The sequence below is a fragment of the Hesperophylax consimilis genome, chromosome 3 (genome assembly GCF_061612785.1).
Source record: "Hesperophylax consimilis isolate HC1 chromosome 3, BYU_Hcon_1.0, whole genome shotgun sequence".
NCBI classification, from domain to species: domain Eukaryota; kingdom Metazoa; phylum Arthropoda; class Insecta; order Trichoptera; family Limnephilidae; genus Hesperophylax; species Hesperophylax consimilis.
In genome coordinates this window covers 7,204,467-7,217,100 of record NC_142838.1, presented here as the reverse complement: position 1 = coordinate 7,217,100, position 12,634 = coordinate 7,204,467, and the positions used below count along the sequence as shown (strand labels likewise).

The 12,634-nt window shown below is 36.4% G+C and overlaps 1 protein-coding gene across 1 annotated transcript in view; it reads left to right on the top strand.

Moving 5' to 3' along the window:
* The window catches only part of LOC149424869 (zwei Ig domain protein zig-8-like), a 157,117-nt gene that overhangs the window by 129,399 nt on the left and 15,084 nt on the right, over window positions 1–12,634 (top strand). Inside the window, exon 5 of the mRNA XM_089650837.1 lies at window positions 1,602–1,770. Within this exon, the coding sequence (XP_089506963.1) occupies window positions 1,602–1,770 (169 nt within the window). The remainder of the gene's footprint in view (window positions 1–1,601; window positions 1,771–12,634) is intronic.

Genomic DNA, 12,634 nt, shown 5'->3' with positions numbered 1-12,634 from the left:
CTGTCCAACAGATGCTACTACAGTGACAAATTATATTAACCAATTGAAAAGGATCCAATCTCCATAAAATAAACGACCGGCTTCTGAACCCTCATAGAATAGCGATAGGATGTGAGATATTTTTGCGAGTAAGATAAGACAATCCCAAATAATTTGGGAGGTGGGATTGGGTACCGCCGCCCCGGAAATCATTTATTGTATAACCGACACCTCTGCCATTAGTTGCACCGAGTTGTTCGCTACGATTGGTGATTTAACAGGGGTGCCCGGGTTCATCGGGTAAGGTGTGATCAGAATGCGCCTGCCCACCAGTTGCGTGGCGTGCCAGATCGGGCGGAGCTGGTTTGGGGAGAGTCTGACCAGTGGGAGGTATATGTACATAATGTCCGTCACTCCTGGACACACCGATTCCCAAATTCCTACCCAACCCTCATACTTTTTACCTTACCAGAACTTCCTCCTTCATTTCTTTCAAAAAGACTTTCCACATATCATCCCAAAAGATGACACAAGCCTTGAGGTAATTTATTTTTCTCAGGGGGTCCTGTATGGGGTTAACGTACAAAAAATTATAATTGACGATTCTCCCTCTTATAATCTCGGATTAAGCTCTTAATGAGATAGGCAACGTACCGCCATTGAATGAACCAAGACTCAACAACAACGTCCCATCCAGGTGTAGTGCGTTTAATTCCTTGGCAGGCTAAGTCTTCCTTCACAAGACAAGAAAAAATTTACGCTTAATGTGGTGGTAGTAGGAGATTTTTTAAATATTGTCACGTTATTTGTAATCTGAAAATATGTCTTTTTAAAAAATATATGTATATAACACCAATAACACCCATCAATAACATGAGTTATATGCCTGGGCCGGCTCTGTAAGACAGACTTTATGAATGTTTATATGTAGCAAGAAACACAGAAAAGGCTATTTTATAATAATCTCACAGGATGAAAGAATGCTATGAGAAAGAGTTTAGGATGCAAGCGAGTTCTCTTTTTATTTTATTGCAAGTATTTCTTATCGTAATTAAAATATTGGGGATCTCAACACACATGGCTGGATGGTGTGGAGATCAACCGCGCATCTTTGGGCGTTGTATATATTCTGGAGAGAGATAGAAAATCCGTAGAAGTACATGAATTACCAAAAAGCGGCCAGGACTCGTATAGACATGATCTGTAGTCTAATCCAGAGGTTACTCATTGTTGGCTCTGGTTACAATAAAGCTGTCGATAGTGCGGGAATTGAGACTTTACAGAACCTGCTCAGAACCATGCATACCGCCTGCTAATAAAGCCATTTGATCTCATTGTTATCTATTAGAACGTAAAAGTACAAAATGTTTTGTTGATCCTGAGATTTTATTTAAAAACTCGTAGTCAAAACAAACTTGCGCAGCCGTTAGACATCAACAGTAAAAAAAAGTTTTTGTGGAAGTATTATTTTCAAGATTTGTCACTAATTATTGCTTTTTGTGTTCACGAATGGTCTCTTAAACCAACGAATGAGCAAGTATTGTATTGGGTTGCCAACTGTATTATATTGCACATCGTTTTTAACATACCCACACATGGTTCTAATAACTATCTGTTTGCAGGTGATCAGCTACGACTCCTCCCGGGGGGGTGTGTCGGTGATCACGGACAAGGGCGAGGCCACCACCTCCTACCTGCTGATCCAGGACGCCGTCGCCGCCGACTCGGGCAAGTACTCCTGCAGTCCCTCCAATGCGGACGTGGCTAGCGTCAGGGTGCACGTGCTTAATGGTAAACACCTCAACAGTCAACACCTCAAACACTTCTTAGGTTGTAGTAAAAGTTAAAAAAATGACCTATAACAACTAGGCACAAGCAAAATAAGTTTCGCAAACGCAATGTGTAGAAAAGGTGTAATTTATTAGTAGTTCGCTAGCGTTAATTGGTGGCTTGCTGCGACGCACTCGCCTCCTGTATCAATTGCTGCTCATTTCCAGACGACGCGCGTAATGCTAGTCTCACACGAGAGTTTTATTTTTATAATACATGACAGTGGGCTTGGCCCATTTCACGATACCATTGGGAATATACGGCGAGCTACGTATATTATGTAGAGTGTCCCAACAAATTTATTGAAGAGGTTGTTATTTTTGCATGGAGTTCAATTTAATTAAGATAATTGTAGTAAAATTTACCACTCTAGCAATAATATTGGATAACTTAATTTCACAATACCTGCGCTTTTTGGATTATTTACTTTTGAAATTTGAGATAACAGCATTGACGATTAACACGCAATTTTCATAATTGCTTCAATTTAAATATATTTTTAAACTGTTATGGGCCGAGGGTTGTCCAATGTAAGTATGGTTGCTCGTAGATGAGATATGATAGGATGATAACCGTTGGGTTCAGATTGGTGAGAACTCTCACGATTTGGAAAATTCATTTAATTGTTCATGTTTAGAGCCAGAAATATAATGAACAATATTTTATTTTTTTGAAGTGAAACTTCTTTACGCGCGTTATGCAATTTCGAGGACCGGAGTAAAACCAACTCATGACCGTCATCAAAAACCGTGATCATTTCGCTATAGGAGCCTAGCCAATATTACTACTTTCGGTCGCTCTCCTAACTCAGCTTCGCGGTCTAGAGGCAAAACTCCCGATTGTCGTCGTGAAGAACCGAGGTTCGATCCCCGCTTTAACTAATATTTTCTTTTTGTGATTTTTTTAATAATAATTTTTTTTAAAGTGATAAAATGCTCTCGTGCTGCGACTTTTAGATATTTTGAATATATGATATTTTGGTCGAATACGTAATAACCGCGGTCTAGAGGCAGAGCGTTCGACACTCGTTATGCAGGACCCGGGTTCAAATCCCATATTTTTATAACTTTTGTAACGGAGAAAACTACAAACCCCGGACTGAGATCGATTCTTCAAGATATCGATCGATGAGACATCTTTATTGCTACCCGTGAGCTGCGCAGTAGATTGCGCAGAGAAGAGGAGAATCATTAATTTCTCCAGCCAGTCAGATTTTGGGAGCGGAGCACACTACTTGTGACTTGCGGAATCATCGGCGACCAGTACCACAACATGGCGGGTTGGAAGAAACTTTCACGTAAATCATCATTTAACTTTAGATAGTTTTACGGGTTATCTTTATCCTTTTAAATCTTTTTATTTCTAGAAGAAATAAATGGCGCCCTTTATATAATTAACCTCTTAACTTTTATGGTGACTTTCATTTATAAAATTCAAAATTTAAAAATCATAAATCTTTGTAACTATATTTTTATAATTTAAGAACACAATAATATGTGTAAATGGTTTACTAAGAGTTGAACACTTTTATGTAACAATCATCCACATGACTTAAAACGTAATATTAACTTTATAAGGTGAAAAAAAAAAAGGTTATTATTGAAAGGAAATTACGGAGGATCAATAAGGTTGCTATAATATTTCGAAATAATACAATTACAGAAATTAAGGAACCTATAATATAGTTTCATTCACTGAAATTCAAAGAAAAATTAACAATCGCATGATGTTAAAGTTATAGTAGAGGTTAAATAAATAACTTACTCCGTATTTTTTTTTTTTAAATGAGATGCGAAGAACTACTGTCCGCATCATGATCATTTCTAGCGCCATTCGTGAACGATGAAATATGTACCTAAATACTCTGTTAGGACAAAATAAAACAAATTAGCACACAATAACCATTATCTCGTTAGGATTTTAAAAAACTACGTATAAAACGTGGTAAATAATGAGTAAATACTCAAGATATAGCTAGAGGCACAAGATGAGTTCAGATTTGAAAGCGGGAACCAAAATAAAATAAATTTTAAACTAAGAAGAAGAAAAAAGTGTGAACTTACGAAATCATCGGTGAACCAAACCACAACGTTGAAAAAAAAACTTTAAACACGACCAAAATGATATTGACCACACGTGTCTAAAAAAAAATTCTACCTACTAGGGTGAAAAAGATGACATTCAAAATGAAAAATTTACAAAAAAAATTCAACCGATATACACACGTTGCAGGCGCCATTGTAACGATTTTAAAGAGAGAAAGAATTCCTGTAGAACTTATAGATTTGATATTTTAAATTAATTAAGGTCATAAAAATTGTATTATACGCCTTGACACAATGACTATTAACCTGTAAAAACTATTTTCCTGGACAAGCATACAAAAACTAAAAAAAGTATGGTCGTACGTGAAAATTATGTTTTGTTTAATAATTAATTAAAAAAACAGAACCTTGTATGAATTGAAAGAATGGAAATTCAGAATTACTTGAAAACAATTGCCGACAAATAAAAATTAACCTATAAAAAATTTAGTTCCAACTGAGCTCGTTGAAAAAAAGATTTAAAACATTCCCTGTTCGTTGAAAACCCTTTTCCCATAATAAACAAAATATGAGCATTGAATATTAATGGTCCTATCTTGTATATTAAAAGTTAAAAAACTAAATAAATTATAAAAGAAAACCTTCAAAAAGCAATTTGCCGACAGCAAAGGAAAACGCAGATCAGGCAGGTGTGACGTCTCGCTCCTAGTCCTGAAGCATTTATCCAATGTTGAAACAGCATTTACTCTGAAAAGCATGTTTTGTGTATTTCATTATTGAGTAAAAACAAATGCAACATTTTAATTTTAAAATACAGGAATTAGAAAAAATATATTATGTTAAAGTATATTGAAAGTGACAATAAAATTCAAAATGGAAGCTAGTACAATGTTAGGTTTGGGACTGCTGCTGCTGCTTACAGAAGAATTTCAAGCTAATATTCCCTGTTTTCATCGTAGATGGTCTACTAGTTTAACTGCTTCAATTTGGAGGATGGAAATCTCAACATTTGTAATTATACACATCTATTGAAGCAAAACTATGACGCCTGAGGGTTCCTCTACACCACCAACACCAGGAAGAAATCTAATGCAGTCATGTGCTTCGGAGCCAGGTGGTCCGTTCTTTTCTTTGGTGGAGGGGTAATGTAACGGAGAAAACTACAAACCCCGGACTGAGATCGATTCTTCAAGATATCGATCGATGAGACATCTTTATTGCTACCCGTGAGCTGCGCAGTAGATTGCGCAGAGAAGAGGAGAATCATTAATTTCTCCAGCCAGTCAGATTTTGGGAGCGGAGCACACTACTTGTGACTTGCGGAATCATCGGCGACCAGTACCACAACATGGCGGGTTGGAAGAAACTTTCACGTAAATCATCATTTAACTTTAGATAGTTTTACGGGTTATCTTTATCCTTTTAAATCTTTTTATTTCTAGAAGAAATAAATGGCGCCCTTTATATAATTAACCTCTTAACTTTTATGGTGACTTTCATTTATAAAATTCAACATGCAGATGCTCTTCGAGTCCTGCACACGGCCCTGAGAATCCTTTAGTTTAAAATATAGAGTCTCCTTGCTACTTCATTTATTTAATTAACCTTATATTGTGCTAGCCTCCATTCTGAATAAACGATTATTTGTTAAACTCATCCTTCTTTAATTTACAGTTGATTGAATATGTTTTTATTTCAGAATACACGCAATCCATATTTGATTCACTTTTTATTAGTTTTGCTCTTGGGCATAACTAAATAACTAATCATAATCATACAATCTCTCTTTAAAATCGTTACACTTTTAATTTTTTTTATCAACGATTTGTAATAATGTAGTAAAAAAATAGATAAATATGTTAATTTAAATTTAATTTACTTTGCGGTAACTATATGTTATTTTGGTCGAAATATAGCTTACAAATCGTGCCGGTAGAGTCGCTCAGTATTTTGATTAATTATTTTTATTTTGAATCATTAAATTACTAATCAAGGCCGATAACGCTGCGTCGCGCGAAATATCTCTCCTCACGGTCTAGAGGCAGAGCGTTCGACACTCGTTATGCAGGACCCGGGTTCGAATCCCATATTTTTATAACCTTTTTAATTTTTTTTATCAACGATTTGTTTTTTTACTTATAAATATGTCAATAGACAGAAAAAAAGAGAGAATGAAATGAAAAGTGAGAGAGAAGAATACTAAAAGTTTCACTTCCGTCGTGCGTAGGCTTGCCAAACACTGTATTTTTTTTAATATGGTTTTACGCACAGCCGTCATTATTTTAAGAACAAAATATACCTAGTGAGCTATCGAAAATTATGCTATTTTTTTAAAGCATTATTTTACACTAAACTGATAAATTGAAAATGAAACAATATTCGTAAAACATGTAACAGTAACATAAAATAATATAAAAACTAGAACAATACTACTTAGAAGACAAATAATAAAAATATGAAGATAAATCAATATAGGTACCTACTACCTACATACGCATTAACAAATACATCACAATATTATGCTGCATATACACGTGAGTAAAAAACGCGAGACGATGCTTTATTCCTTTCCCATAATTCATGGTTGCGCTCGCGTTTTTTTCTCACGTGTATACGCAGTATAATATTGTAAAGCTATTAATATTTTACGTTTATTAATATTTTATATTTTTGTATAGCAAAAAAATAATCCAAAATTTTCAAAATTTCAGTGAATTTACTTAAAGCACTGAGGGGTGGCCAAAATTTAATGGCATATGTATTTTGTATTGAGCACCGCACAAAAGTCCCAACTGCTCCAAACCGTCTGGAGCAAGTGACACTAAGGCACAACCACTTTTGTATGTTTTGGGGTTATAGGTGGTAAGGATCTGGCTATTCGGATTTGGTCACCAAACACGGATAAAGCCATTTCAAACAACGTTTCGATTCTGAATGATGGTCTCTCTCCAGAGCAACACATAAAGTTTTACCACGTTGAAAGTGCCACAAAATAATATGCTTTATATATTTGGAATAAATTGTTAAGTAACACACATTAATCAAATATAATTTGCTTGCTCGGAGAATACTTTTTTTTTTTTTTATGTGACACCTCACAAGAGTGTCCCTGCCTGTGAAGTGTACAGACAGGGGAACTATGTCACCACCCGGTTGGGCGGCGTTGTGAGGCGGAATAAGGTAGGGGCTGTAGGAAGGGATTTGTTAATGCGGGCCTTGAAAAGTCTTGGATTGTAGGAGGGAGGAAAAACAGATGCCGCTACCTCGTTCCACATACGAGCCGACTTACACAAAAACGAGTCGTAAAAACGGCCCGTTCTCATGAAGCCAACGTCAACCGTGAACCGTGTCCGTCGAGTTTCGCGCACGTGCACCGGTGCATCAGGAATCAATGCCGCTAGTTCTTTGGAGCAGGCTCCATTGAAATACCTGTAGAACAGACACAGCATGCCTACATTGCGTCTATGCATTAGAGAAGGCAATCGGTCTGTTAACAACGGATTGTCAATCAGACGGATCACTCTCCTTTGCACAGATTCAAGCAGGTTTATTCAGTATTTTGGGGCACCAGCCCGAAGGTGGCTCCCAAATTCAATAGTTAGGCGGACTTGAGACTTGTACAAGGTCAGCAGCTGGTCACTGTTGAAGAATCTCCTAGCCCTGTACAAGACGCCCAACTTTTTGGAGACCTGATTTACTCGGGCTTCTATGGATCCCCGATACTTGAGCTGGTCTGAAATAGTAACTCCAAGCATTTCAATGGAGTCTTTATTGGGGAGAGTGCTCCCATCAAATTGCACCAGACACTCATTGATCTCCCTCTTTGCCGAAATCAGACACGCTTGGGTTTTTGAGACGTTGAAACTGACCAAGTTGGCCTTACCCCAGGCACGAACCATCTCGAGGTAATGGTCAATTTTTTGCTTCAAAACTTCCCGAGCTGTTCAGACATCACAGGTGGAAGGGGGCCTGTCAAAAAGATAACCCTCGTGAACGGTGCTGTCATCAGCGTAGCAGTGAATTGGTGCACATTCAACGAAATCGTTGATGTGCAATAAAAACAGCGTCGGAGACAGCACAGATCCTTGTGGCACCCCCGCATTGATTTGGTGCGGTGAGGAAGAAGAGCCGTCAACCACGGTTTGAATTGTTCTCCCCCTCAGAAAGTCCGCAATCCAACTATGCAGGGTTGGGTGGATCCTATACGATGGTAACTTCCCGATAAGCGCCCGGTGCCAGACTCTGTCAAAGGCTTTGGAGATATCCAACCCAACGGTTTGAGTTTAACCAAAACGTTCCATGTACCGCCCCCAAATATGCGTCACATATCCGAGCAGATCGCCACACGATCGGTTTCGACGAAATCCATATGGCCGATCGCTTAGGATATTGTTATTCTCGAGATATGTGAGCAATTTGTTGTTAACCACCCTTTCTAATACCTTCGAGAGTATGGAAGCTATGGTTATGGGGCGGTAGTTAGAAGGGTCGGAGCGGTCCCCCTTTTTTGGGATTGGGTGGACGATTGCCTTTTTCCAAAGATCTGGCACCTTACTAATATAATATTGATTATAATATAATATAATTCATAAACGTATCCAGTTAAAAACGGGACTGCAGGCCTTTAACGAATCAACCTTTAATTTTATAGTTTTCCTGATAAACTATCAGTAAAACACAAATGTATTATGGTGATGTCGGAACACGTGCTCATAAAAATTTTAATATTTTTGCATTTTGTCAATGTGTATTATCAGGACACATGCAGGAACATTAGCACGTTTTCCGGTTTATTATCAATCGACCAAAAGTTTATTAGGAAACGGCATGCTATCCCGTTTTTAACAGGTTCATTTTTCTCAGCGTGTGCACTTCAGTATTCGAAACTACGACCTTGCAAGAGTTGTAACCATTCAACCACGGAGGCTGCCAGTATCATTTGAGTTAAAAGCCGTTTCATTTGAATCTCACTTCATGTCATACCAACATTATAAAAAGTCCGTTAATAAATTAAGGTTTAGAAATATCCACGAAAACTTGAAATATTACACATTCTCGTAACATGAGTAATTTGAAATGTTTTAAATTTGGGACTTCCACGTGTAGCCTTCAAATCACCTCTTCCCACCCCTTTCGTTAACTCAACTTATGAGACCAGGGGTAGAGCAGAGTAGAATAGTGTAGAATATAGTACAGTAGTGTAACCCGTCATGGGGTTATTAGATGATGAGCCGGGGGCAGATGAATGTTACTTCATTAAATTGGTTACCCCATTTCTGGGGATTTTGGGTATTCGTGTATATGAGGTCTTACCCCGTTATAGTCCGATGGAACTTTTATTTCGGGTGATTTAGGTATCCCTTCTTGCCTCGGGTCTTGTGATTCTCTTGATAAACTCATCAGAGATACGTAGGTACTCATTAGGGAGGCTTGGATTGGGACGAATGCCATTTCAAATGTCAATCTCATGCTTTTCGGTAGAATAAATAATTTTTTGTACGTTTTTTGAAAAAAATAATTTAACGACTTATTGGAAGAAAATAAAAATTATAGTATGTGACGTAAATCACTGATGTTTTTCTTCCCAAGTATAGCAATTTTTCTAAGAAATCTTCAAAAAATAAATTTATTCAATACGACTTTCTTAAAATAAATTTGTGATTTTAAAATGTCCACTTCAATACTTCCAAGGTTATAAATTGTTGTAAAATAAGGTTTTCAATTGTTATCAGTGTACATAAGATATTTTTAAATGGTCGTATTATATGCGTAAAAATAAGTATTTATCTTGTTTAATTTTGGGTTATTATGCCATGTTGTGCTTCCTCATTTATTAACCAACGTTTCAGACAGCGTTGGGTGCCCAGCATCTGATGATGAGCAGATGATGGACATTGTAAGGCTGTTCGTTGGCTAAAGAAGGAGAAAGCGCAATACTGCCAACTCAAAAATTAATCACGAAATTCATTTTGGCTGTCTTAATATCAAATCATATAAAGGGATTAGGTTTCTTATTTATTTTCTCTCATTTTTCCTAAAACTACCAAATAAAAAATAAAATTTATTATGAAAAGAAGCAGATTGAAATTATAAAAAGATATATTTGATTATAATAAGAAGCCATATATAAATTTAAAAATAAACATTTAATTATAATAAAAAGCCAGATTTAAATACAACGAAAAAGCTTGTAAGTCTAGAAGAAAGTGGGCACTGAAATTTAAGTTTAAAAGTTAATAAGTTCCTACTTTGGAACGGTGTTGGAATAATTGGTTATTCAACAAAAAAAGCAAGCTAAAGAATCAAATAACAAGAAACATATAAAAAGCCATTATCAAAGAATAAGATAATATTATATTTCTTGGAGGCAGTAAGACCATTATTGAAAAAATACAACTACGAAGAAAACCAAACCTTAATAAGACAATAGAAACTTTGCTTGTTATTTACCTTAGTAAAGTTTGTAATATACACAAGAAGATTTAAAATAAAGTTTGAGACCTAAAAAAATATAATCAATTCAAGTTCGTAGTTTGTGTAAATTCTGTTCAGGTACGATGAGGTAAACACAAAATGAACAAATTGATTTAGCTAAAATCAAACGGATTAACTATTTTAAAGACTTCCGGAGTGAATTGTGAACCATCGAGAAATCTAACAAGGTAGCCAAACGATTCAAAATGGATTCCAAAGTCTGGAGGATTTTACCAAGTCATTAGACATAAGCCATTGAAAAACTCGACGAATCGATTCTTAACAGTCCACAGAACGTTTAATCAAGGCTTTATTTAGATCGTCCCTCAAGTTTGAACTTGTATTAAAGCTTCTAGTTGGCAATTTATTTAGGGGAAATAAGCAGATTTGCCATCCCTAAAGTGGAAATATATTAGGTAACGTTTTTTCGGAGAACAGATACAATAATAATAAAGAGACCTAAAGGGATATAGGTTTTTAATTAACATGGCGAATGTTGCGTTCTCACAACTGGAAGCGGATTTTTTCATGAAAATATCGGCGGTTTGATAAAATCAATATTGCTAGCAAAATGTTAACTGGGATTATACGAACCCATTCAAATTTAATATATTACGAACTTAAAAGCTCTTGTTTTTATGCAGCACGCACACCGAATTATTAAACATTTCATTTTATTGTTTTATAAATTCATTATGTAGTTTAATTGAATTATGGATACACCGCTAAGCCCAATTTAATCCGCAAGCCTACAAATGAGGCAAGATATTGTCAAAAACAGTAGGATTTTGAGTATTATTTCAAGCACGTGCGTAGCGTCGCGTGAGGCGTAGATACCTGAGATATCATACCTTTACACAAAACCTCAGAATTTCTCCGACTATGTCGAGTGTTTTAGGAAGGCACCAAGAACATGCAAATTACTGCGATTCCAAAAGAAGGGACAAAAAAACGATCAAAAACTCTTTAGAACTAACGAGAAGGAGACAATTCCAGATAACTGGCGCAGATTTTATCGTGAAATTCATGCGTAAGCAAAGAAAGAATTCTTTTACCTTGCATAGAAAAATGGCAGGATTTTGATGACTGGGCTTATTGTCCCGAGTAAAACCTCGGGAACACTTCTCAGGAAGACACGCAAAGTACTTGGTACGATGTTGGTTGGTTTCCGCCGTCTTGAGCTTTGTTTCGGTACTTTACGGCAAAGAATTCACTTCAGGATCAAAGGTAATAAAGAAAGACAAAATTCCGATTTTGAGAAAACGAACTTGGTAAATTCCCAAGTTCAAAGAGACTCCTAGACAAATGTGTACTAAATTCAAAGTCAGTTTACTGGCGATACTGAGCTTTCCTGGTAATTTAAACCTTTGATTTGTTTATTTATCTGAAATGACTCGGCTACAGAACGTTAGGAAACTGGAATATAAATATTTCTAGATACTAAGAAATTATTAAACCAAAAATGGAGGAATATAAAATAGTCTGAGCGGTAACCTCCGTGATCTGAACTCAGAGGTCAGGTAAAAATCCCTGCAAGTACAAAAAACATAAAATTAAATTTTCATAAGTTCATTCCAATTAAAAGCATCTTGATCGAAGGTGGAACCTACTCAAAGTATCGTCCTTTAAGAGGCCATTATTCAGAGTCTAAAAATTGCTTGAAAGGGGTAAAGTTATTTTAGTGACCAAACCATAAGATCCCAGTACTTATTAATTTTTCTTTACTTCATTATGTAGTATTGTTTGTTACATAATATTTTACACAAAAAACAGTTTTTGCAATATACAATTGTGTACAATATTATATTATTCTTTCGTAATGTAAGGTTGTACTTGTGCTTGGGAAATGAGTGCTTAATAATTTAAAAAAATATAGCGTGAAAACAAATGCTCGGGCCAGTTATTGTTGCATAGTATTTGGTTCGAGTTGTTTCCCACCCGCGTTCCGCGCCTTGCACCTACATGCGTCAGTTGTTAAAGTATCGCGCCGCCCGCAAGTACAACCGCTTTCCGCATAACCTATCTTGAGTTATTAAAACCACCGCGCCGCGCTAAAAACGGCAAATGTTATACCGCAAATATCGCCGTGAAATAGTGCATAAAAATAGCAATCTATAACGCATTGAACCATTTCGCAAAATCCAATATCACTATTCCCTTTCCTTGACCTCCTCCAATACTAACAATTACCCCCACCGGTGATTAAAGTAGAGCAAAGTGGAAGGTGCCGACAGTTTGGAGATATTGGTAAGTCGATCAAACAATATCACAAAATACCGCAATTACAGTCCATTCACGCCGCAACA